Source organism: Ursus americanus, chromosome 4 (assembly GCF_024610735.1).
Source record: "Ursus americanus isolate L20-20 chromosome 4, mUrsAme1.1.p, whole genome shotgun sequence".
NCBI classification, from domain to species: domain Eukaryota; kingdom Metazoa; phylum Chordata; class Mammalia; order Carnivora; family Ursidae; genus Ursus; species Ursus americanus.
In genome coordinates, this window is record NC_142130.1 from 99,392,486 (window position 1) to 99,415,358 (window position 22,873).

Sequence of the window (22,873 nt, forward strand, 5' to 3'; positions counted from 1 at the left end):
AGGGAAAGGCAGAGGGAGGGGAGAAGCGGACTCCACACTAAGCAGGGAGCCTGACGTGGGGCTGGATCCCAGGACTCTGATGAGATCACGACCTGAGCTGAGGGAAAGGCAGAGGGAGGGGAGAAGCGGACTCCACACTAAGCAGGGAGCCTGACGTGGGGCTGGATCCCAGGACTCTGATAAGATCACGACCTGAGCTGAGGGAAAGGCAGAGGGAGGGGAGAAGCGGACTCCACACTAAGCAGGGAGCCTGACGTGGGGCTGGATCCCAGGACTCTGATGAGATCACGACCTGAGCTGAAGGTAGATCCTTAACCAACTGAACCACCCAGGTGCGCCTGAAAAGTAAATATTTGTAATGAGTAAATCACAGGCCGAGAGTGAATTGGAACATTTTCTCCTTCGTGTCCAAGATAACTTTGATTCCTAGAGAGTCTCTTTCCACAAATGACCAGGCTGTGTTTTAGGACCATGAAAACAAACATCTAGTCTTTTTCTCCTTCCTCATCGGGGTTCTGTGAGAGCCCTTCCACAGGGTCACCTCTGTCACAGGCTTCTCCTGTGCCCTGGAGCTGGGGGCTGGTGTGACCAGGCTGACTTTGATTCCTGTTCCAAACTGCAGGATGGAGGTCACCGTGCATGTGGCCCAAGTGCCTGGAGCTCCCTCTGGTCATCCGGTGTGGCAGCCACTTTGCGTCCTCACTGTGAGACCCTCCTCTGTAAATGGGTCCCCACTGGAGCTCTGGGCGTGCTCCACACACCATGGTATCCAGGCCACGCTGCATATGTTTGGGTGTGCTGCCTGGTCATGACAGCTGCTCAGCGTCCGCGGTGCCCACACGGGGCCCCTGCTGAGGTTTCCAGGTGTGCGATTTCTTGGTGCTTCGGTAGAACTGGGGACTCAGACCTGTTAGGAGTTAGCATTTCTAGGACCAGAGACTGTGTCCAACAGGCGTATTGCTTTGAATTCGGTGTTCTTTCACAAGTATTTGGGGTTTGTTTTTAATAAAAACATACCTTTTGTGCAGTCATATTTCAGTAGTTGGTACGCAGTAACCACCCGTGAGTTAATCATCTGACGATACCACATAACAGCTCGGGCATCTGAAAAGATGCCAAAGATGGACCCAGGATGGCCCATGTCGTGGGATTTGGGAGACGTGCTCCAAGTCGCCTCCTACCCGGAGCGTCGGGGAGCAGCCAAGGAAGAAATGAGCTGTGTGAACATGACCCCGACCCTGGGGTAGAGGTGCTGACTCTGCCCTCGGCCGTTTTTCTCACGGTGATCTTCTGTCGGAGCAGCTGTGTGGACGATGTCATCTGTGGTTTGTTACAGAGGCCGGACAAGTCTGTGTGGAAGGAGGATGGGACGGTTTTGCAGAGCTCAGCGCGACAGCCAGGCCCAGCACTGCCCGCAGCAGTCGCACGCGAGGAGGGAAACACCTGCAGCGTGCAAGTAAGGCCAGCCCTGAGGGCCACGCTGGGCGTGTACAGTGTCATCCACTTGTGCCCTTGATCTATGTGTAAGACTTTCTGTTTCTAGGGAGGTCGGGGTAGCTCAGTCGGTTAAGTGTCCCAACTCCTGATTTCGGCTCAGGTGTCGTGATCTCAGGGTCCTGGAATTGAGCCTCATGTTAGGCTGTGTGCTCAGCAGGGAGTTTGTTTGGGATTCTCTCTTCCTCTCCCCTTGCCTCCCCCCTGCATGCTCACTCACGCTCTCTTTAAAAAAAGGGTGGGGGAATTTTGTAATTCTGGAGCAGCTCAAGGTTCACAGCGGAATTGAGGGGAAGGTGCAGAGAGTTCCCACATATTTCTTGTCCCCCAGTGTTGACAACCCTCACCTGAGTGAGCCCGCACTGACAGGTCGTCATCACCCAGAGTCCACAGGGTTCGCTCTCGGTGGGGTGTGTTCTGTGGGCCTGACAGATGTGTAACAGTTGGTACTTTTAAAAACCCTGGTTTGTTCATTGTAGCCATGAAAGCATTCTCGTGATGGTGGGGTTCTTCTTTGCCTGAGCATAGCTGCCAACACGTGTGCCCACCCAGTATGTCTGTTTGCAGTAGGGAGACATTGAGACGTCACAGAGAAGAGCAGTTAAAGTGAATACGCTTCCATTTGAAACCTGCTGTTATTCTGTACAAATATCTTGTGTCTATGCTCACAAGTTAAGGGTGTCAGGCTTGGAATCATATTAGGTAACAGTCTCCACAGCCTGAAAACACCCAGACTGGGGATTCGTTGGTCATTGTGTTTGCCCGTGGGGTACGAGCTCTGAGCCCTCTCTTGAGAGAAAAATGTGTGTTAGAATATTAGGATATAAGGGTACTCCTCTGTGTATGGCTTCAGGGGTTTCCCACAACCCCCGAGATGTCCTGAGGGCCTAGCGACGAGACCCCGTCCCACCCCGGGTGTGCACCTCACCTAGTGGTCAGATTCATGGGGCCTTTAGGGGGTCTCCTCTGAGGCTTGGAAAGGATGTCTGGTCTGCCTTTTGTCAAACTCTGCCCAGCAGGGCTGTCCCTGGGGACAGATGTCATGCAGGGCTTACTTCTGTAACAATTTGCTGAAGGAAGAAACAGTCTGGTTCTTTTTAGTTTAATTTTTTTTAAGATATACTTTTTTTTTTTAAGATTTTATTTATTTATTTATTTGACAGAGATAGAGACAGCCAGTGAGGAGGGAACACAAGCAGGGGGAGTGGGAGAGGGAGAAGCAGGCTCCCCGCTGAACAGGGAGCCCGATGCAGGACTTGATCCCAGAACCCTGGGATCATGGCCTGAGCCAAAGGCAGACGCTTAACGACTGAGCCACCCAGGCGCCTCTAAGATATACTTATTTATTTAAGTCCTCTCTACACCCCATGTGGGGCTCGAACTCATGACCCTGAGATCCAGAGTTGCACACTTCACTGACTGAGCCGGCCAGGTGCCCCTGTCTGGTTCTTTATAAAGCACAACAGTAGAAACGTGCTATACGTCTGTCAGCAAGATGTCTTTGTTTCATGATTGTTTGACTTTTTTGTTCCCCTTTCAGATAGAGAAATTGTACCTGCATTATTTGAGAGCAGAAAGCTTCAGAAAAGCTCTGATTTATCAAAAGAAGTATCTTTTACTATTGATTGGTGGATTCCAGGACTCTGAACAAGAAACACTCTCCATGATCGCTCATTTGGGAGTATTTCCTTCCAAAGCAGATAAGAAAATTACCACATCTCGCCCTTTTACGAAGTTTCGGACTGCCGTCAGGGTGGTAATCGCAATATTAAGGTAGCGCTGAGGCCCGTGCCGCCACCACGTCTTTGTGGGCAGGAGGCATGCTGGGTATTTGGGCTTGTCTCACTCTACCATGACGCTCTCCTCTGAGTGACACTTGCCTTCAAGAGACCATGTTGTGCAGAACTGTCACCCACCTTAGTTTCAGAAGGTGCCTTTTTCTCACAAAACAATGCCTTGCCCTCGACAGCCCTGGTGTCCGGATTCCTTCTGATGACAGGCACATCTGTCGGAGTTTGAAACTGCATTTCATGGCTTCACATTTCGTTTGCCTGTATTTTAGTGAAATGTGTGCTCCATGAAAGGGGCCAGGTCCACCAGAGCATGGGAGCCATGCGGGGTGGTGGCCGTGTGTGGTGTTCTCATCCTGGCTACGAGCCCACTCCCTGGGGGAGGGCAGGGCATGCGGGTCCCGCCAGTCCCAGGCACCGCTCAGTGTCCCAGGTGTTGTTGACACAGGGTGTCGTTTTGGGGGCAGGTATGTGAGACTGGTATGAATGGGAATTTTGACCCGTTCAGAATTAAGAGTGATGAAAATCCATTTTATGTTATAATTTTAAGATTTGCCGAATTTCCACAAATGTTTGTCTGGTCCAGCAGAGGTGGGAGGCTGCTTGGCCTCCTTGCTCTCCGGCTCTTGGCCCTCAGCCTCAGGGCACTTCATCCCCTCATCTCTGAGTTCTGACCACAGACTGCCCACCCATCACCTATCTGTCTGTCCATCCATCCATCCTTCATGTTTGGAGAGAATGCCCTGTGCCAGGAAGCCTGCCAGATGCAATGTGGGGCAGGTGACCAGGCCCAGGCCCTGCCTTCAGCCTTCCTGTCAAGGGGCAGAGCATTTTCAGCAGCTGTGGTTTTGGTGAGAATCAGAACGTGTCTTCCAGGAGGATGCACGGTCAGAGAGGCAGCGGTGCTTAGAAGGAGCAGCTGGCAGGAAGGCTGTCTCTGAAGGGCGTCCACTAAGCCATGGAGGGGCTGTCCCAGGAGGGGCCAGGGAGCCCTGCATCACTGCACTCTGGGCACCGACCTCTGGCGCTCCTCACCCTGACACCCCCACTCCCTGTCTGACCAAGAACACCAAGGACAAGGGCCTCTGTCTTGCTCCTTTTATCCTGAGCCGTCTAGTGGCGGTAGGGAGCAGGTATTGCAGACTTTCAGAACTGGGGTCTGTGAGACCCCGGGCTGGTGGGCATCAGGGTGGCACCGTGGCCAGAAAGGTGCTGGCGGCATGGGCACCAAGGTCACCGCAGACAGTGGGGTCCCACCCGAGTCTGATTCCAGGTGTCGGTCATGTCTGGATTTTCAGTTCTTTCCTCACAACTGTTTTGCTCTGGTTTCCAATGTTTTGTGTCCTTTGTTTTCTTTGTAGATTACGTTTCTTGGTTAAGAAGTGGCAAGAGGTAGATCGGAAAGGAGCCATTGTGCCAGGCCGAGCGCCCCGTCCAGGTGGGCCCAGTGGGAGCCCAGTAAAGCACACAGGAAACCCGTACATTCAGCTAGTGGGGCCATCAGTGAGGCAAGGTGGCTTCTGATGGAAGGTGGTTGCAATGTTGGGAAGCGCAGGGAAGACCATTTAACGGTTGAAACAAGGTAGAAGTGCTAAAGATACAGGTGAATAACTCAGGCTTAATAAAAGGTTCGCTTCAGGGCTACATCTCTCCTTTGGGAGCTCCACTGCCTGGGCTGGCCGCCCAAGAGCAGGCCTTCCATGGGGCTCTGCCCCAAGTGTAAACGTGTGCAGAGAACTCCCCACTCACAGCGGGACGCGGCCCCTGGTCCTGCAGGGGCTTCAGGTGCCTGGAGGGGAGACAGACCCTCAGCAGCTGGGCTTCCCCGGCCACCAATTGTTACTTGGGCCTTCAGGTATTTAGGAGAGTTTGTTCCCACACCAGGTACACCTGGTGGTCTCAGGGTTCTGTTTCTCACTCCTCCAGAGCCCCCTCCTCAAAGCCAGGGGGAAGCGTGGGGGGGTGAGTGGTGGGTGGAGAGCACCCCGCTGGCTCTGCGAGTTCACAGAGCGCTCCCCTGGGGGCGCTGCCCCTGTGGATGCTGGGGTCAGGTCAGACCTGCAGGGGCAGAATACAGGTGATCAAAACTCAGGTTTTCTCTAGAGCTTTTTAAAACATAACCTTTATAAATTGAGTATTTAAAAAATGTTTTGAAATTGCCATGCAGACTCTTAAAAGTTTATAAACTTTAAATTTTGGTAGAGGGGCCTTCCTACTAAAAGACACTCGTCTCTATTCCTAATCCCTTTGTTGTTCAATGGCTGTGGGGGAAGGATTCCTGGTGCCACGGCAGCAGCCTCCACCCAAAACCAGCACATCCCCACCAACCCGGGATGCGTCCTCCAGCCACGCCGGGGACCATGTGCCCAAGGCCTCCCCATGCGGGAGGGAAAGGTGAGTATGCTTCCAGACTGCGTTTCCTCCATAGACGGGCCTGCAGGCAAGCCGCTGTGCATGGGGCTGTCTCCAGCCGCTGGGCCCCTACCCAAACGTGCGCGTGGGCTTGACTGACTTGATCTCTTTTCTATGGGATTTGGGTGTTTCGCACACATGGTGTCATCTCTCTACTTACTACTCAGTTGGCAGTTGAAATCCACAGGTTACTTGTGGGGGAAAAAGCCCCTTTCGGCGAAAACAGCGAGAGACCTTGTGGCTGGATGGTAGAATGCAAGTTTGTTTCAACATTGCAGTGATCGGGGTTCAGCGGGCTGAGCCGTGGCTGTGCAGATTGGCAAGCCCAAGGCCGCGGTGGGAGGAGGGGGTGTGGCTGTGGCTGCGGCTTCTGATCCGGGTATTATCGTGAAAGACAGGCCTGGGGTTTCATTTCTGCAGAGTGAACCATGTGAACACCCCACTCACACGCCGGATGAGGGGCTCTGGTTACAAGTCATTTATTTTGCTCTCTCAACCATGATTTTTCCAAGATTTGTAACACAGCGAAGTCAGTTTGTGTCTTTGCGGGTGTTTGTCTACACGTCCAGAGTCTTCTGTTTCTCCGAGCGTGCTTTCCAAAGCGTGCTCTGCCCTTAGGGTGGCAGCACTGTCCTCCACAGGTGCTACTGACTGGATGGGAGGACGCACAGGCGTGTGCGCCTTCATGCCTTGCCCTGGTTGGCGGTGGCATCTCTGTGCACACCGCACTTCTGAGCACGACGGTCTCTGGGGTCCTGACCGGAGAGGCCGTACGTACGCACAGGCGCAGACGTGCACTCCAGCTCAGTGTGTGGCTGACTTTTGATCTCCTGCGCTGATGATGTCCTGCCGACGTGTGGGATTCCTCAGGGAGATGTATTTTGGAAGTTCTGGCTTTGGCCTGGCCTCAAGCAAGACAGGGACTACACATGAGTCCCTGGGGGCCCGGAGGCCCAGCTCTCTGGGGAAGGCAGAGATTCTTGGTCCGGTGGCTAGGGCACCCGGTGTCTGGGTGGTGATGGTTTTCAGAAGAGTCTGTAGCAGCCAAGGCCTCTTTTATGTGGATGGTGCAAGGATGAGTCAGGCACGTGCCTACCCTGAAGAGAAAATGAAGAACACGGAGCAGAGGACCTGGAGGAAGCGTGCTGCGTAGACTGGATCGGGCGGGTTGTGCCCCAAGTGACGAGGGCAGTTTGGGGTGATCAAGGAAAGGTCAGTGGGTAGTTGGGTCACCCTCAGGGCACTGCGGGGGGGGGGGGGGAGTCTGAGGGAAAGAGCTGCGTAATCTAGTTGGGGTAACGCACTTATACTTGAAGATTTCATGAATTAAGTAACATTGTTGGGGCACCTGGGTGGCCCAGTCGGTTAAATGTCTGACTCTTGACTTCTGCTCAGGTCATGATCTCAGGGTCGTGAGATTGAGCCCAGCATCGGATTCCATGCTCAGTACGGAGTCTGCTGGAGATTCTCCCTCTCCCTCTGCCCCTCCCCTGGTGTGCCCGCCCTCATGCGTGAATGCACTCTTTCTCTCTTGAATAAATAAACCTTTTTAAATAAATAATGTGCAATAATTTTTTCTCATTTTAACTCTGAGACATTTTATAGAAGTTGGTTTTTGTTTTTAAAGATTTTATGTATTTGAGAGAGTGAGTGAGCATGAGAGAGTATGAGCAGAGGGAGAAGCAGACTCCCCCCTGAGCAGGGAGCCCGATGCGGGACTCGATCCCAGGACCCCGGGACCATGACTTGAGTCGAAGGCAGACGCTTAACCAACTGAGCCACCCAGGCATTCCTAGAAGTTGGTTTTTTAAGCATTCGTACCACTTTTTAAAAAAATGCCTTAGTTCTGGGGCTCCTGGGTGGCTCAGTGGGTGGAGTGTGTGACTCTTGATCTCAGGGTCATGAGCTTGAGCCTCAAGTTGGGCGTAGAGATAGCATGCACACGTATATACATACACGCACCCACAAATACACACACTTTACTTTTTATTATGTGGTGGAGAAAGGATCTGAAGGAAATGACCGTCTGGCTCACCCTGTACCCCACCGCCTGTCCGCGTGCTGGCTGCGTTCACCATCCGTTGACTTTCACTCTTTGTTTGTTTGAAGATCCACTCCATCCCCAAATGCAAGATCAGAAAGATCCCTGACAGCCTCTCAAGACCCTGAGCATTCCCTGACGGAATATATCCATCATTTAGAAATGATCCAGCAAAGACTGGGAGGGGCGCCTCCAGGTAACAGAGTTCTTCTTCGTTTTTTCCAATAATACACACAAGGAACGTAAAATAACATAGCAACGCCTGTAGCATTCGGCTGAGTCCGTGGTGTTAGTTTCAGTCTTCGTAATCAGACGTCATCAGCAGCATCAGAAGGACCAGCATGAGTGAAGGCGCCTCGGACGTGTGGACAGTGTCCTTAGCAGGAAGCGTGGGGACCACTTGCTTCATCCCTCGCTGGGTCCTCAGTTTCCTCCCCTCACACACACACACGGCACAAAGATCATGGTCCAGCCAGCACGTGGTCTGGGGTTTCTTTACCATCATACTTTAAACCGTTGTATACCTTAATTGTCATTTTTACCAGAAATGAGATTAATTCAGTGGCACTGTTTCAAAATTTTGAAATTCTTCTTAAAAGACACACAAAGACTTCTAACGTCTTTTTTGTTTTTTTAGATTTTATTTTATGTCATTTTTATTTATTTTTAGATTCCGCTTCAAAGAAATCCTGCCGCCAGAAGATTAAACAATGAATAAAATCCTTGTGGCTCTTACCTATGACAATTCTATTTGAGGAAAAGATATACTTTTTCCCTTTTTCCAAGGAAGGCTCGTGGCATGGCGTGGCGTGGCGTACAGTCAGTGCCCGGTCTCTGCATGTGCCTGAGATGCCAGCCCGAGTGCCGTTCATTGAGTGTTCTCATCGTTGTGCAATGCTACCAAGCCAGATGGAGCATCCTCTCTGTGACTTCCATGTGTTTCAGCCCCTTACCTTCATAAGGTGACGTGCGCACTCGTGAGTGACAGGCGCCTGCCCTGCTTGCCTCCAGGAAGTGAGCAGAGACTGGCTTCCTATTGTTTATTTTCTTAGAGTGTACAGATGGGAACTTGGTTTAAAGACAAAAACACATCAAAATCAAAAAGAATAAAATCACACTATTTTATTTGTGAACGGCCCTTGTGTTGTTTTTTTAGTTTTATCCAATTTGCTTTATCGTTAGCAAAAAGCCAAAACAGACTTAGAATTTAAGTTGAATTGTACGTCAAAGTTTTCGGTGGAACACAAAGACCTCTTTGCCTGGTAAAGACAGAAAGATAGCCACTTGCCTCGGTCTTTCTCGGTTTCTTAGTATTTGCGTGTGGTTTTAGACCTTTCAACGTCACGTTTATTCTGCTGGGTATAGGTTTTAATATAAAACACCTTTTTCCAAATGCCTGCTTTCCATGGTAGATTTTCCTTGTAGCCTACAACACTGGCGCACGTGCATTCTCTGTGTATCAGTCGACAGGACTGTCCTCTCCACCTGTTCCGCCGAGCTGTGCGCTCCGCGGCTTCCTGTCACTAAGGCGGGATTGTCACCAGCCCCAGGGGCAGGAGCCCAGGCAGTGTCTCTTCAGTTTTGCATCCAGAAGGAGAGTAACTGTGGTAGGTTACCAAATACTGAATAAATAAATACCCACGTGGGATGGCTCATATGGAGCCACCAGCAGAAGTGACCATCACACCAGCTCAGTACCCACGAGAGTTAATCATTATCGCCCTGCCCTCCATGGAGGAACCACAGGTCATCCCCTCAGGTGAGGGAACATTCTTGTTTATGGAAAAGTGCTGGCTCATTAGTAGGCAGGGTCGATCCAGTTAGAGAACCGCCGTTCTGCAGCCCAGGGGTCCTCCACTGAGGTCCTCAAAGCACCGTACGTGGGGCTTGGAGCGGTGGCCCGGCATTCGGGTCTGGCCGTGGTGCTGTGTGGACTGCACAGAGTCCCTGGTGGCCGCGCTCTTGGCCTGGAGGAGGAGGAACAAATTGCATGAGACCATGAGGAAGAAGATACCGTGTAAGCGGCTCACCCAGTCTCATCAGCTTGAGCACACCGATGGGAAAACAAACGTGGGGCCTGTTCTCTCAGAGACAGAACCCAGGGCAATGGTGAAGCTTAGTCCTAAGTTGAGGGACAGCAGCTGTGAAGATAGTGTTGGGGGTCACTGGGGGTACCCCTGAATCTGTGCTGGATAATAGGTTTTAAGGGAGTTGTTAATTGTAAATCTTGGGTGTGCTGGTGTGCTGACAGGTAACAGAGTGCTGCTTTCTTAGGCTGTGTACGCAGAATTATTAAGAATAAGGAGCGAGGGGCGCCTGGGTGGCACAGCGGTTAAGCGTCTGCCTTCGGCTCAGGGCGTGATCCCGGCGTTGTGGGATCGAGCCCCACATCAGGCTCCTCCGCTAGGAGCCTGCTTCTTCCTCTCCCACTCCCCCTGCTTGTGTTCCCTCTCTCGCTGGCTGTCTCTATCTCTGTCGAATAAATAAATAAAATCTTTAAAAAAAAAAAAAAGAATAAGGAGCGAAATCAGGGAAATACAAATCCAAACCACACTGAGATCCCACCTCACAGCAGTCAGAATGGCTAAAATTAACAAGTCAGGAAACAGGTGTTGGCGAGGATGTGGAGAAGGGGAGCCCTCGTGCACTGTCGATGGGAATGCAAGCTGGTGCAGCCACTCTGGAAAACAGTATGGAGGGTCCTCAAAAAGTTGGAAATAGAGCTCCCCTACGACCCAGCAATTGCACTACTACGTATTTACCCCAAAGATGCACATGGAGTGATCCGAAGGGGCCCCTGCACCCCAATGTTCACAGCAGCAACGTCCACAACAGCCAAACTGTGGAAAGAGCCCAGACGTCCATCCACAGCTGAATGAATAAAGATGTGGTGTAATTATATACAATGAAATATTACTCAGTCATCAGAAAGGATGAAATCTTGCCATTTGCAGCGGCGTGGATGGAACTAGAGGGGATTATGCTAAGTGAAATAAATCAATCAGAGAAAGACAATTATATGATTTTACTCATACGTGGAACTTAAGAAACAGCATAGAGGATCACAGGGGAAGGGAGAGAAAACTGAATGGGAAGTCATCAGAGGGGGAGAAAAACCATGAGAGACTCTTACCTCCAGGGAACAAACTGAGGGTTGCTGGAGGGGAGGGGAACGTGGGCGATGGGCACGAAGGAGGGCACTTGATGTGGTGAGCACTGGGTGTTACATGCAACTGACGAATCACTGACCTCTACCTCTGAAACTAATGATACATTATATGTTAAAGGAATTTAAATTAAAAATTTTTAAATTAAAAATTAAAAATGAGCCACGTCATACTTTGAAATGGTTCTATGGTCAGAAAAATACATATATACACTTAAATATGTATTAAGTAAACATGGCAAAATCTTTGTTGAATCTAGTTCATATCGTGAGCCTGTGGCTGTGTGAAAATTTTCATGAGGAAAGATGACAGATACATCATGACCAACCGGAGCCTGAGCCAGGACGCCTCCATCTAGTAACAGGGTCCTGTCTGAGTCTGAGCCTGGGCAGGGAAACTGCAACCACTCCAGGTGCCCAAAGAAAGGGACTTAATGCAAGGATCTGATTGTTCTGTCGGTGCGGGAGCCCGGCCCGAAGCTGCTGGCCTGGGGGCTGCAAGGTCGATGGAGTTGTCACAGGGACCCAGGCACAGGGTTCCTCCAGCAGGACCCAGGCCACACAGGAGACGCGTCAGCTGCCAGGGATGCCACGTGCAGCACCGTCAGAAGGAGAGAAATGTCCCTCCTTGCCCTCCTGTCCACCAAGACTGGATTAGGGAGCCTGGGACGGTCCTTGCGCAGGGCAGGCAGGGGAGACTCGATGTGAAGGCTCTGGGGCAGCACCCCCCACCCCTCTGGTTCTCACACCTCACCCGCAGTTACTGACCGAGACCTGACGTGGCGCGCCTGCCTGACCTGAGGGGCGTGTTGTGGGGTGCTCTGAGCCTCTCCACAGCGCACACGGCCTTGCTCTCCGGGGGAAACCGACTTCTCCTCTTGGGCGGGGTCAGCCCTTCATGACTTTGTGCAGCTGACGCACTGCAGCTCCTCACACAGAGTGGGGGCTGGAGGGGGCGGGAGCCCGCCACCTCCCTGTTCTGTATGGAGTTGCAAGGCCCTACCTGCTTGGCATCCATCCCCTCTTCCATCGCCTGGGCCTTGGTTCCTGGCCCTCAGCCAGCACCTCGGCTGGTTGGGTGACCTCAGCTTCCCTTCCAGAAAGATTTGAGACCTTAATAGTCTTGGTCTTAGAAGACTTCCCTTGTTTTCTCCTCTTAGAGTTGAGCTTGAAAGTACTGAGTACCAAGAGGTGCCTAGTGAATGTGCTAGGTTGCAGGTCGATTTCCCTGTCCTCCTGCATGGTAGTCACCCAGTTGCCTCATGGCGGTTGGAGTCCGTCACACCGGCCAGTACAGTAACTCTGTCCCTGCTGATCCAGGGGACAGTCTCCGCTGCTTGTTCAAAGGGGCCATTGTCATCTGGGGGAAGCAGTCCTCTCTTGGGACGGCAGAGCCCAGAGTCCTAGATTGGGAAGCAGAAACTCCTCGGGAGTCGTCTGGCATGACAGGACCAGGGGCCATGCCTGTCTCACCTATAGGCCTCCAGGCTGACGCGTCCCAGCTGCGGGAGGAACGGCTCCGTGAGTGTCTTGGCAGGCGGGCCTGCCCACCATCTGCTGGGTGAGCTACTCCAGGTGATGGAAGCTACTAGTGACATCAGGGAGTGCCACGCCTGCTGTGAGAAGAGTGATGGAGAATAAGAATTTGGGAGGTCCACAAACGAGTTTTGGCAGGAAAAGCAAATCTGTGTCCAACGTAGAAGTGGACAGAGGCACGGGGACAACGGAGCAGGAGAAATTTCACGCAGTTCACTTTTGTACACCTGACCTGCTCGAGTCTTGTCCTGTCCGTTTTTAGCGCGTCTCCAGCACAGCTGAGTGTCCCGTGGGTCCGTTCAGTTCTGACACTACCTGGAGTCGGCACAACTCAGTCCCACAGACTGCCCCACCTTAGACACTAGCCGTAAGCGGGGTCCCCGGGCCACCCACACTTCTGCCTGGCCAACTACACAAACGGGTGTTTCCACAACCTCTCCCCTCAGGTTTGGGGATTGGCTGGAACGACTGGAATGCGGGAAGCGCTGCATGTTTGGTGTGAAGGACGCAGCTCAGGAGCGGCCGAGTGGAAGCGTGGCACAGGACAGGGTTGGGGGCAGGGCACGGAGCTGCTGTGCCGTCTGCGGGCAGGCCACCTGCCTCTCAGCAGGGGTTCCCCGCCCCGGAAGGCCCCAGACCTTGCTCAGGGCTGTAGCGGGGCTTCATGGTGTAGTCGTGATTATCTGGCACATGATCGAAGTGGATGCCCAGCCCCCATCCCGAAGCTCTCTAGGGACCCCACTGTGAGTCCACGCAGTGAAAAACTCCGGTGCGCTCAAGGGGGGCTCCTTACAACGAGAGGACGCTCCTACCGGGAAATTCCAAGGGTTTTAGGAGCCAGGAACCAGCGGCGCAGACCAGATACATATTTTTTCATTACACCTCAGATGCATAGCCCTTCAGGTGACAAGGGTCCCACTGCACCCGGCTTTCCTCGCGGTGTGGTAGGCAGGCAGCGCCCCGTGCGCGACGCGCCGTGCGGGCTGTATGTCGCTTGGGCGGGCGGGCGTTTGGGCTCTGCCAGGATCCAGGCATAAGTCTGGTGTTTCTCAATGGAAACGCTCTGCTTCGAGACCCTGGTGGTCCGCCCTGATGGGCCTCTAACGTGGAGCGCTGTCCGGCCTCCCGCACTGGGGGCGCTGAGGGCCAGAGCCACAGGTCTTCAGTGCTGGTCTCCCGGGAAGCTCACGGCCCGTGGCTTCCCCAGTGTGCAGGCTGGAGCGGCACAGCCAAGCATGGTTGTGACCCAGTCCAGACATGCCGTCCCTAGTTGTGGGCCGTGCGAAGTGTAGCTACTTGCCTCTGATACTGGAAGGGACACCATGCTTCTCCGCACACTGCTCGCCTCCCAGAGCTTTCCATGGGGCCTTCCTCACAGCCACCACATATCCTGCTACTTTCTGTTCACTAGGACCTGTTACTAGGATGTCTTTAATGCGATAGACCAGAGTCCTGTGGTGTGTAAACAATCAAAGACCCTAAAATAAGATTGTGACGGGCACTGCCGAACTCATTGTCTGATTGTCTTTTGTGACTGGTATTGAGGAAAAAGTGATGGGGGCCTGAATAGAAACCTCTCATCAGGGGCTGTAGCTCCTGGACCCTTGTCAAGAGTGTGACCTCAGTGGAGAACAGGCCTGCTGTGGGAGGAGACGGCCTGAACAAGTCACGGAACAGAGTGACCAGCACCCACCGAGGACTGGACACAGTGTTGTCTTAGCTCCGGCCGCGGTAACAAAATACCATAAACCGTGTGGTTTGCGGACGACAACAAAAACGCACTTCTCACGGCTGTGGAGGCTGGCGGTCCAAGATGAGCGTGCATGCGTGGTGGGGCTCTGGCGAGGCCTCCCCAGGGAACACACTGCTCACTGTGACTTGTGTCTTCACGTGCAGGAGGCTTGAGAGGGAAGCAACCCGCGTGACTCGTAAAGCTCCGATCCCACTCACGAACACTTCACCCTCGTGACCCCCTGGAACCCGTGACCTCCCAAAGCTTCCTCCCACCATCTAATACCATCGCGTTGGAAGACACACAAAACTGGGTCTGAACAGATCCAAACCACCCAGGTGAGCGGAGCTGAGTCTTTTAGCGCCCTGCCTCCCGCAGTGGTCTGTGGTCTCCTGGGAAGTTCCCTGTGGCCAGTTGACAGAACAGGAAAGAACAGGTGTGTTCTGCAGGTGGCATCAGCCAGGAGTGGACAGTTGCCACTCTGCAACCAGGCTCAGGGGTGGATTTGGGAAGATTTCCATTTGGCTTCTGCCACTTTGCAATGCCTGAGTTGCCAAGAGCGGATGCCAGTGCCGAGACGTGATACGGTGGCGTGGCTCCTCCCGTCACAGAGGAGGCGGTGATGTGTCACCCGAGGCTAGACACGTATCGCAGGTGTGAATCTGGCTTCCCTGCCTGCGGTACATCCGTCAGCACCAGCCTCCGTGGACTTACAGAACATCCCGCCCCCGGCTGCCGCTCTGCACAGCACCGGCTCCGGGCGCCAGGCTGCGCTCAGGCACTGACGGTGCAGGGGGACCTCACGCTCCTACAACCACCGGTCTTACCGTTGTTGGGGGAGGTCATCGAGAGGGTGTGACTGCCAGCTGACCCGCGAGCTGGAACTGGGCAATCCATCGGACGCTCCTCACTCCCTCCCCTGTCCTTGGAATGTGTGCTCTGCCTCTTTGTTCCCATTGTGGGTGCTGTTCCAAGGACATAGCCTTGTTGAGTCCATCTGGATCAAGTATATGACTGAATCCAGCTAAGGCCTCTATATACACTTTTAACTGGCGGGCGGGCGTGGAGATCTACCTGTCCTATGGCTGCCCAAGACAGGCCTCATAAGGAAGCTCCCTTGCTTCTTATACCTGCCACCTACCAATTTGGAGTGGTTGGCCTCATCCTTTGCCCCCTTCTCTTCTGGGTATCTATATACAGGGGCCAGTTTGGGAACTAACACACGTGTCCCAGCAGCTGGGAACCGTTGCCTTGACCGAAGAGTGGAGTGGCCACTGAAGGCTCTCCAGCACCAGCTTGGAGACGCATCTTACAAGCCTGAGGGAATGTCTCGAGGTCGTGTGTGCCTTAAGCCGACAGCACCTGTATCTCGTGACCTCCCCTACAGCCAGACCACGGGGATCCATGAATCCAGAGGCAGACCCCTTCATTACGTGTGCAAGTTGAATTCCTTAGGTTTCTTTTTTTTTTCTAATGTATTTTTATTTTTATATTTTATTTAATTAAACAAATGTTAAGTACTCTCTGTATTCAACGTGGCGTGTGAACTCACAGCCCCGGGATCAGGAGTTGCACGTGCTACTGACTGAGCCAGCCTACTTTTTATTTTTTGATGGAATAAAATGTTCTTAGCTTATGCTTTTATTTTTAATGCATTCTTTTTATGAATAATTTATTAATTTTTTATAATAATTTTTTATTATATTATGTTAGTCACCATACAGTACATCCCTAGTTTTTGATGTGAAGTTCCATGATTGATTACTTGCATATAATGCACTCCTACTAAAAATTTTTATTTTACTTTTTAAAATTTTTACTTATTTTTTACTTTTTTTATTAAGTAGGCTCCATGGCCAAATTGGGGCTTGAACTCATGACCTCAGGATCAAGAGTCACATGATTTACCAACTGAGCCAGCCAGGTGTCTGCCTATTTATTTATTTATTTATTTTAAAGATTTTATTTTTAAGTAATCTTTACACCCCAAACTCACAACCCCAAGATCAAGAGCCACAGACTCCACTGACTGAGCCAGCCAGGTGCCCCCCATATTTTTATTTTTCATTGAAGTAAGGTTGACACGGACCGTGGTATCAGTTTTAGGTGTATGACATAGTGATTCAACAATTCTGTACACTATCACCATGGTAAGTGTCACCATTGTCATCACACAACAGTCGTCCAGTATCACCGACTGTATTCCCCATGACTCCCTCGTCAGTGGACGTGTGTGCCCCTTCAGCTCCGTCTTCTCCGCACCCCACCCCCTCCCATCTGATGTCATCGGTTCTTGTGTTTACGAGTCGGTTTCTCTTGTCTCTTGTTTTGTTCTTTAGGTCCCACATGTAAGTGGACTCCTACGGTACTTGTCTCTTCTCTGACCAGCTAAGTGGACTCCTACGGTACTTGTCTCTTCTCTGACCAGCTTATGTTACTTAGCGGAAGACCCTCTAGCTCCATCCACGTTGTAGCGAATGGCCAGATTTCACTCCTTTTTAATGGCCAAGTAATATTCCACTGTAGACGTTTACCACATCTTCGCTGTCCATTCATCCATCGATGGACGCTGGGCTGCTTCTGTGTCTTGGCTGCTGTAGACACTGCTGCAGTGAACATAGGAGTGCAGATATTGTTTCAATTTAGTGTTTTAATTCTTTAGTTTCTGAATCACAGTTAAGCAAAAGAGTACGAAGACGGACTCACACGGATCACTGGGGTTCCACATATTCTTCCCCATCGTGTAATGTAAGAGCGGTCATACCTTCTCCACTGCCAAGACAGTGACGACCCCTTTTGCCTGCTGCTTCCTAGATGCACTTTCCAGACCTCCATAGTTGGCACTGCAGTGAGACAGTTGATATGTTCCCTGGTGAGTGTCCTTTTTGGGGACCAGGACCTCTCCCCCTGCAGTCTGAGCTCGGGAAGACAAGAAGCACAGAGTTCCACACTGAACCATTGGAGGCAATGGTAAGTGGGACCACTCCTGTTTCCACCCCTTGGATTTCAGCTCCTGTATTCCTCCTACTGGGAACACAGTGCTATATGAAGCTCTGAATGGCACCCCGTCTTTGCAGAGTATTAATTCCAACTTTGGCACTTCGGCTGTGCCTGTGCCTGGCTGTCCCAGTGCTCTGTCAGGCAGCAGATCCTGTGCTCACTGCACGTCTGCCGCATAAGGTGCAGTCCTGCACCTCCTTTGCTGTAAGTGAATCCCGTCTCATATGATGCCATACGGGAGCCTGTGCCAGTGGAACAGACACTCGTAAGCCCTTGCTGGCTGATATTTGTGGGCAGGAAGGCCAAACTGATATATAGAATATGAATCTATGCCTGTGAAAATGAACTGCTGGCTCTCCCCGTTTGGAAGAGTTCCAACGCAGTAAAGTTGGTTGATCGACCTCCTCAACGTAAGGAGCCCTACTGCGAGCTCAGCATCGGTCTTTTGCTGGCAGATTGGACATTCCATGGCAGCTCGTGGCGAGATCAGCTTTGGTCAGAGAACTCACACTGCTGGGCCCGGGAATAGCCTCCACTCTAACACCTTGTCCTTGTGCCCATCGTGCCAGTACTAGGGTTGCCAGGGAGAACTGCTGTCCAACGTCAGCTGGATGAGGCATTCTGTCTACTTGCCCGTTTAATGCTTCTTTCATGGATGCTCCCTGGGCAGTCACATTTTATACAAAGGCCACGACACTTGGTGCCTGTTCCAGTAAGTCAACCCTCATGCTTCTATCACAGACCTCTGTGTCCCCAGCTTCTAATTATTTTTGTTCCAGTCCCCGACCAATCACCCAGGTCATCCAACACTGCCCATGAGTCCATATATATTCTCACCTTGCTCGTTACATTAAAAACAAAAGATTAATGACTAAGAGCTTTGCTTTTTGGGAGGATATATGCTTACCATTGTCCTACATGCTGTCCATTTTCATTTTGAGCTCATGTATCAAACCAACCCCTTTACGACCCAAGCTCAAGACGTTTGCTCCTTTGTCAATTGGTCATAAAGGTTCCCGTATGTGGTAGGCATGGAATGATGGGGTGGCTCTGAGAGAACCGCTGTGGATGCCGTGTGGGTCTGGGCTGCCTGTTCTGCACTCACTTGCAGACTGCACACGCTCCTGCTGAGTCGTGAGTGTCCTCTTCCATCTCATGACGGATGGTTGCTGGGCCCAGCTGACTTGACGGCCGCATCAGTTTGGTAGCCCATCTCATAATAGGCAATTTTGGCTGCATGGTGACTTGAGTGTCCCAAGGTCAGGTGTTCCATCTCTATCAAAGCACAGTAGCAAACCAGGATATTTTTCCCCCAAAAGATGTGTAAATTCTCTGCTCCAAGTGGTATGGCAGAACTTCGAGGTTCTGAAGTGTGAACCTCCTACTGGGACCTACCAGAAACTCCACATTGGGTCATTCCCCACCACCAATAACCACCAATACCACGTGCTAGACCATATGACTCAGGCAGCAGAGCCTGACCTATAATGGCCTCCATTAGTTACCTGCCCCCCCTTATGGGGCACTCCAACAGGATACCATGATGATGATCCAAGTATGTAGACATCAAAGCTCTGGGCTCTTCTCAAAGCTGACAGTTCTCCAAATCACTCAATATTTGAGTCAGAGCTGGATTCCTAGGTGTGGAGCTTGCTGCTTCCAGGACAGAAGAGGTCCAACAATATCTTGCTTTCTAGTTATTGCAGGTGCCGGATGCAATTGTTTTCTTCTACTTTTGGAAAGTGCCCTGTGGGCACTGCTGACCACTGGATCCCTAAAAATATTGTGGATGTAGCAGGTCCCTGAATATTCATAGGGTTTATTATTTCCTCTCTGGAGATCTGTATCTTACCAAGGTCTCCAGCATCTTCCCCTGTTGCTCAACTGGCTGATGAACATGTTGTTATTGATGTAATGGGACGATGCAATTGTCAACATAGCCTTCAGGCAAAACCGTGTATTTGCTCCACGTGTTCCACAATCTGGGGGCCGACATCAGCTGTCAGACGTGCGAGTAAATGAGTAACCGAGCGAGGTGACCCTTGTTGTTTTAAGCCACGAAGTGTGTAGTGATTTGTTATACAGCGCTAGATACACCACCATGCTAGCAGCCATCCCTCTAACAAGTTTACACCCAGTCTTTGTGCAGGTCCTAAATCCCATATCTTAGAAGATTGCTTATAAGCCAATAAACTCTTCTTCCCAATTTTATTTCATTATTTTATGTTTTTAAATTTATTTAAATTCAACTAATTAACATTTAGCATATTATTGGTTTCAGAGGTAGAGTTCAGGGACTCGTCGTTGTGTATAACATCCAGGGCTCATCACACCCCGTGCCCTCCTTAGTGCCCATCATCCACTTACCCCGTCCCCCCACCCACCTCCTCCATCAGCCCTCAGTTTGTTTCCTAGAGTTAAGAATCTCTTATGGTTTGTCTCCCTCTCTGATTTCTTCTTGTTTTATTTTTCCCTCCCTTCCTCTATGATCTCCTGTTTTGTTTCTTACATTCCACATATGAGTGAGATCATATGATAATTGTCTTTCTCTGATTAGTATAATACTCTCTAGCTCCATACACATCATTGCAAATGGTAAGATTTCATTTTTTGATGTCTGAGTAATATTCCATTGTATATATGAACCACATCTTTATCCGTTCATTTGTCGATGGACAGCTGGGCTCTTCCCACAGTTTGGCTGCTGTGGACGTTGCTGCTGTGAACATTGGGGTGCAGGTGCCCCTTCAGATCGCTATGTTTGTCTTCTACCAATTTCACATCAAAGCTCCCTTCCAATTTTTGCAAGGGTCATGCTGATGAATTAAAGGTGCTAGGGACCACCACTCATTAAACACACTCATAATCCAGCCCCACACAAATTTTCCCAGTTCCTGGAAGTATATGTTGGCTGGTCTTACAGCTTGTTATGGGTTGAATTGTATCCCCACCTCCTCTCAGAAAAGATGTTGAAGTACTAACCCTAAGTAACTGTGAATATGACCTTATTTGGAAACAGGGTCTTTGCAGATGATCCAGTTTGGAGAAATTCATTAGGGCGGGTTCTAATTCAATATCACTGGTGTCCTTTTAAGTAGGGGAAATTTGGACGCAGAAATGGACACACGTGTAGGAGAAAAGCCATGTGAATATGAAGGCATAGATCAGTGCGATGCACCCACAAGCCAAGGAATACCAGACCTTGCCGGCAGACCGCCAGAAGCTGGGACAGAGGAATGACAGCCTCTCGCAGTCCTCAGCAGGACCCAGACGTGCTGTCATCTTTTTTCTTTTTCAAGTTTACTTTTTTAGTAATCTCTACCCCCAATGTGGGGCTCTAGAATCGCATGCCCCTCGGACGGCGCCAGCCAGGTGCCCCATGCCGTCCTCTTGTCCTGACTTCTGGCCTCCAGAGGCCGATTCCTGGTAGGCTTTCCTGTTTGTGGCACTTTGTTAGTGAAGGTCTAGCAAACGAATACACAGTTCCTTTGAGGGAGAGGGGATTATAGTTCCCTTTCCATCTCATGTTTCCAGCTAAATTATGCCCAAAAAATAACTGTGATTCTATGCTTGGTGTCCAGTAGGTGGGGAAGGAGGGCTGGCTAAATAGCCACGTGGGTAGGCTGGGGAGTCAAAGCCTTTGTGAGGGTATCTAGCCAGATACCAGATACCTCCAAGCCATGTCGTGGCCCCAGATTTCCCAACCAGCTTCCCAAACTTAGCATAACAGGACTGCCTTGGTTGGGTGTTTACCATCTTTGACGTATTAATCCCTGGGCCTGGCCCTTGTCTTTATCATCTCAGTGTGGGAGATGGTTTCTTTATATGCAACCAAACAGGCTCCATGGCTTTCAATTGTCTGTTATTAGCCATCAGCTATCCTTTGTTTTTTTTTTTAATTTTTATTTAATTTTAAAGATTTTTATTTATTCATTTGACAGAGAGAGAGAGAGAGAGCGCACAAGCAGGGGGAGCAGCAGAGGTAGAAGGAGAAGCAGGCTCCCTGCACAGCAGGGACCCCAATGCGGGGCTCCATCCCAGGACCCTGGGATCGTGATCTGAAACGAAGACAGACGCTTAAGAGACTGAGCCACCAGGCACTCCTGTTTTTCTTTTTATTTATTTTATTTTTTTAAGTAGGCTCCACGCTGGCCCCAGTGCGGGCCTTGAACTCATGACCCTGAGACTGTGACCTGAGCTGAGATCAAGAGTGGGGCGCTCAAACGACTAAGCCACCCAGGTGCCCGTTGTTTTTCTTTCTTTCTTTCTTTTAAGATTTTATTTATTTATTTGAGAGAGAGACAGCCAGCGAGAGAGGGAACACAAGCAGGGGGAGTGGGAGAGGAAGAAGCAGGTGCCCAGCGGAAGAGCCTGACGTGGGGCTCCATCCCAGAACGCCCGGATCACGCCCTGAGCCGAAGGCAGACGCTTAACGACTGCACCACCCAGGCGCCCCCCCACCGCGTTGTTTTTCTTAAGAGTATCAGTAGTCCTAAGGAGCAGCTGCCCCATTCCATGATCCTTCTTGATTGCTACTGTAAGGTGGAAAAGTCACCCCCCTTAGTGTATTCCGTTTCCCTTCACGGGTTCACCCTCCAGCTTCAAAGCTAGTGGGAAATGAACAGACCACCACAGGGGCTGTGAGGGATTTGGCCCGTCTCCTCCCTTGCTTTCTCAGACCACTCCTGGTAGCAAGTGTTGCAGGGTGGCTTCTCCGCAAGCAGATGCTGAGATGGAGTTTGGGGTATACGACCTGTGAGAGGAAGCGGAAGGAAGCTGGACTGGGCAGAGGACACAGAAGTGTGGGGGGTGGTGCTGCAGAGCTCTGGCCAGTCTGGTGTGCTCTGAGGCGGGTACTGCTCATCAGAGGTGCTCCGTGTTGGATCCAGATCTCTATACTCCATTCAGTCACCAGCTGTACACTGCTCCAGGGAGGATACGACCTTGGGCACAGCCACTCCAAGCCTCCCTTGCACACGTCCCCTTAGTATTTGGGGGCCGGCTCCTTCAGGTGCACCCTGCAGACACACTTCCCCTTTCCGGATTCCTGGGCCTCCCAGTTCAGCTCCAGCAAGCTCCCAGCCTCCTCATGGGTTGGTGCTCCCCTATGCCTGTCCTCCCACTTCCTACGATCACCTCATGGTCTGAAATGGCCGCTGGAGCTCATTCCTGGTCAATATCATACCTTCTGCTGCGGTTGAGAAAGTAAAGGAGTTAACACGTATGAAAGCCGGGGACAAATGTCTGGCTCACAGGGGGACCCATGTAGGTCTCTGCCAATATTCCAGCAGGTATTATTCCAGCAGGTATTCAAAGTGCGCAGAGGGTGCCCAGCAAGGCTACTGGGAATCGGCGGAAAGCGCCTAGAGCCGCTGAACGGAACACTTGAACTAACGGGCTGTGGTCATCCCACCGGCCAGTGGCTGGGCAGGCCCGTGGACCCCAGACCCCAAGCCGGGAGGGCGGACAGTGCCGAACCCCGCCGGTGCTCCGGCCCAAGCAGCGAGCTGGTCCACGAGCCCAGCTCACCTGCCCGCCGCTCCCAGTGGGACTCCGCAGGGCACTCCCCGCATCCTCGGGGCCAATGGCAGCGAGCCTTCGGTGTTGCTGGGCGGGCCGGGCGCTCCAAGCCCGGCCCACGACCCACCGCGCACGCGCACTCTCCTCCCGCCCTTCCCGCCGCACACGCGCAGTCCGTGTAG

The 22,873-nt window shown here is 51.5% G+C and overlaps 1 protein-coding gene across 9 annotated transcripts in view; it reads left to right on the forward strand.

The window, feature by feature from the left end:
- PCNT (pericentrin) overlaps positions 1 to 8,866 on the forward strand; it is a 129,981-nt gene extending 121,115 nt beyond the window's left edge. For all 9 annotated transcript variants that reach the window (XM_045776969.2, XM_045776971.2, XM_045776972.2 and 6 more), the window contains 6 exons: positions 1,337 to 1,456; positions 3,035 to 3,267; positions 4,646 to 4,722; positions 5,558 to 5,678; positions 7,806 to 7,933; positions 8,408 to 8,866. In XM_045776969.2, coding sequence (XP_045632925.2) covers positions 1,337 to 1,456; positions 3,035 to 3,267; positions 4,646 to 4,722; positions 5,558 to 5,678; positions 7,806 to 7,933; positions 8,408 to 8,451 — 723 coding nt within the window. In that variant the 3' untranslated portion in view covers positions 8,452 to 8,866. The remainder of the gene's footprint in view (positions 1 to 1,336; positions 1,457 to 3,034; positions 3,268 to 4,645; positions 4,723 to 5,557; positions 5,679 to 7,805; positions 7,934 to 8,407) is intronic.
- The last annotated feature ends 14,007 nt before the right edge of the window (positions 8,867 to 22,873 follow it).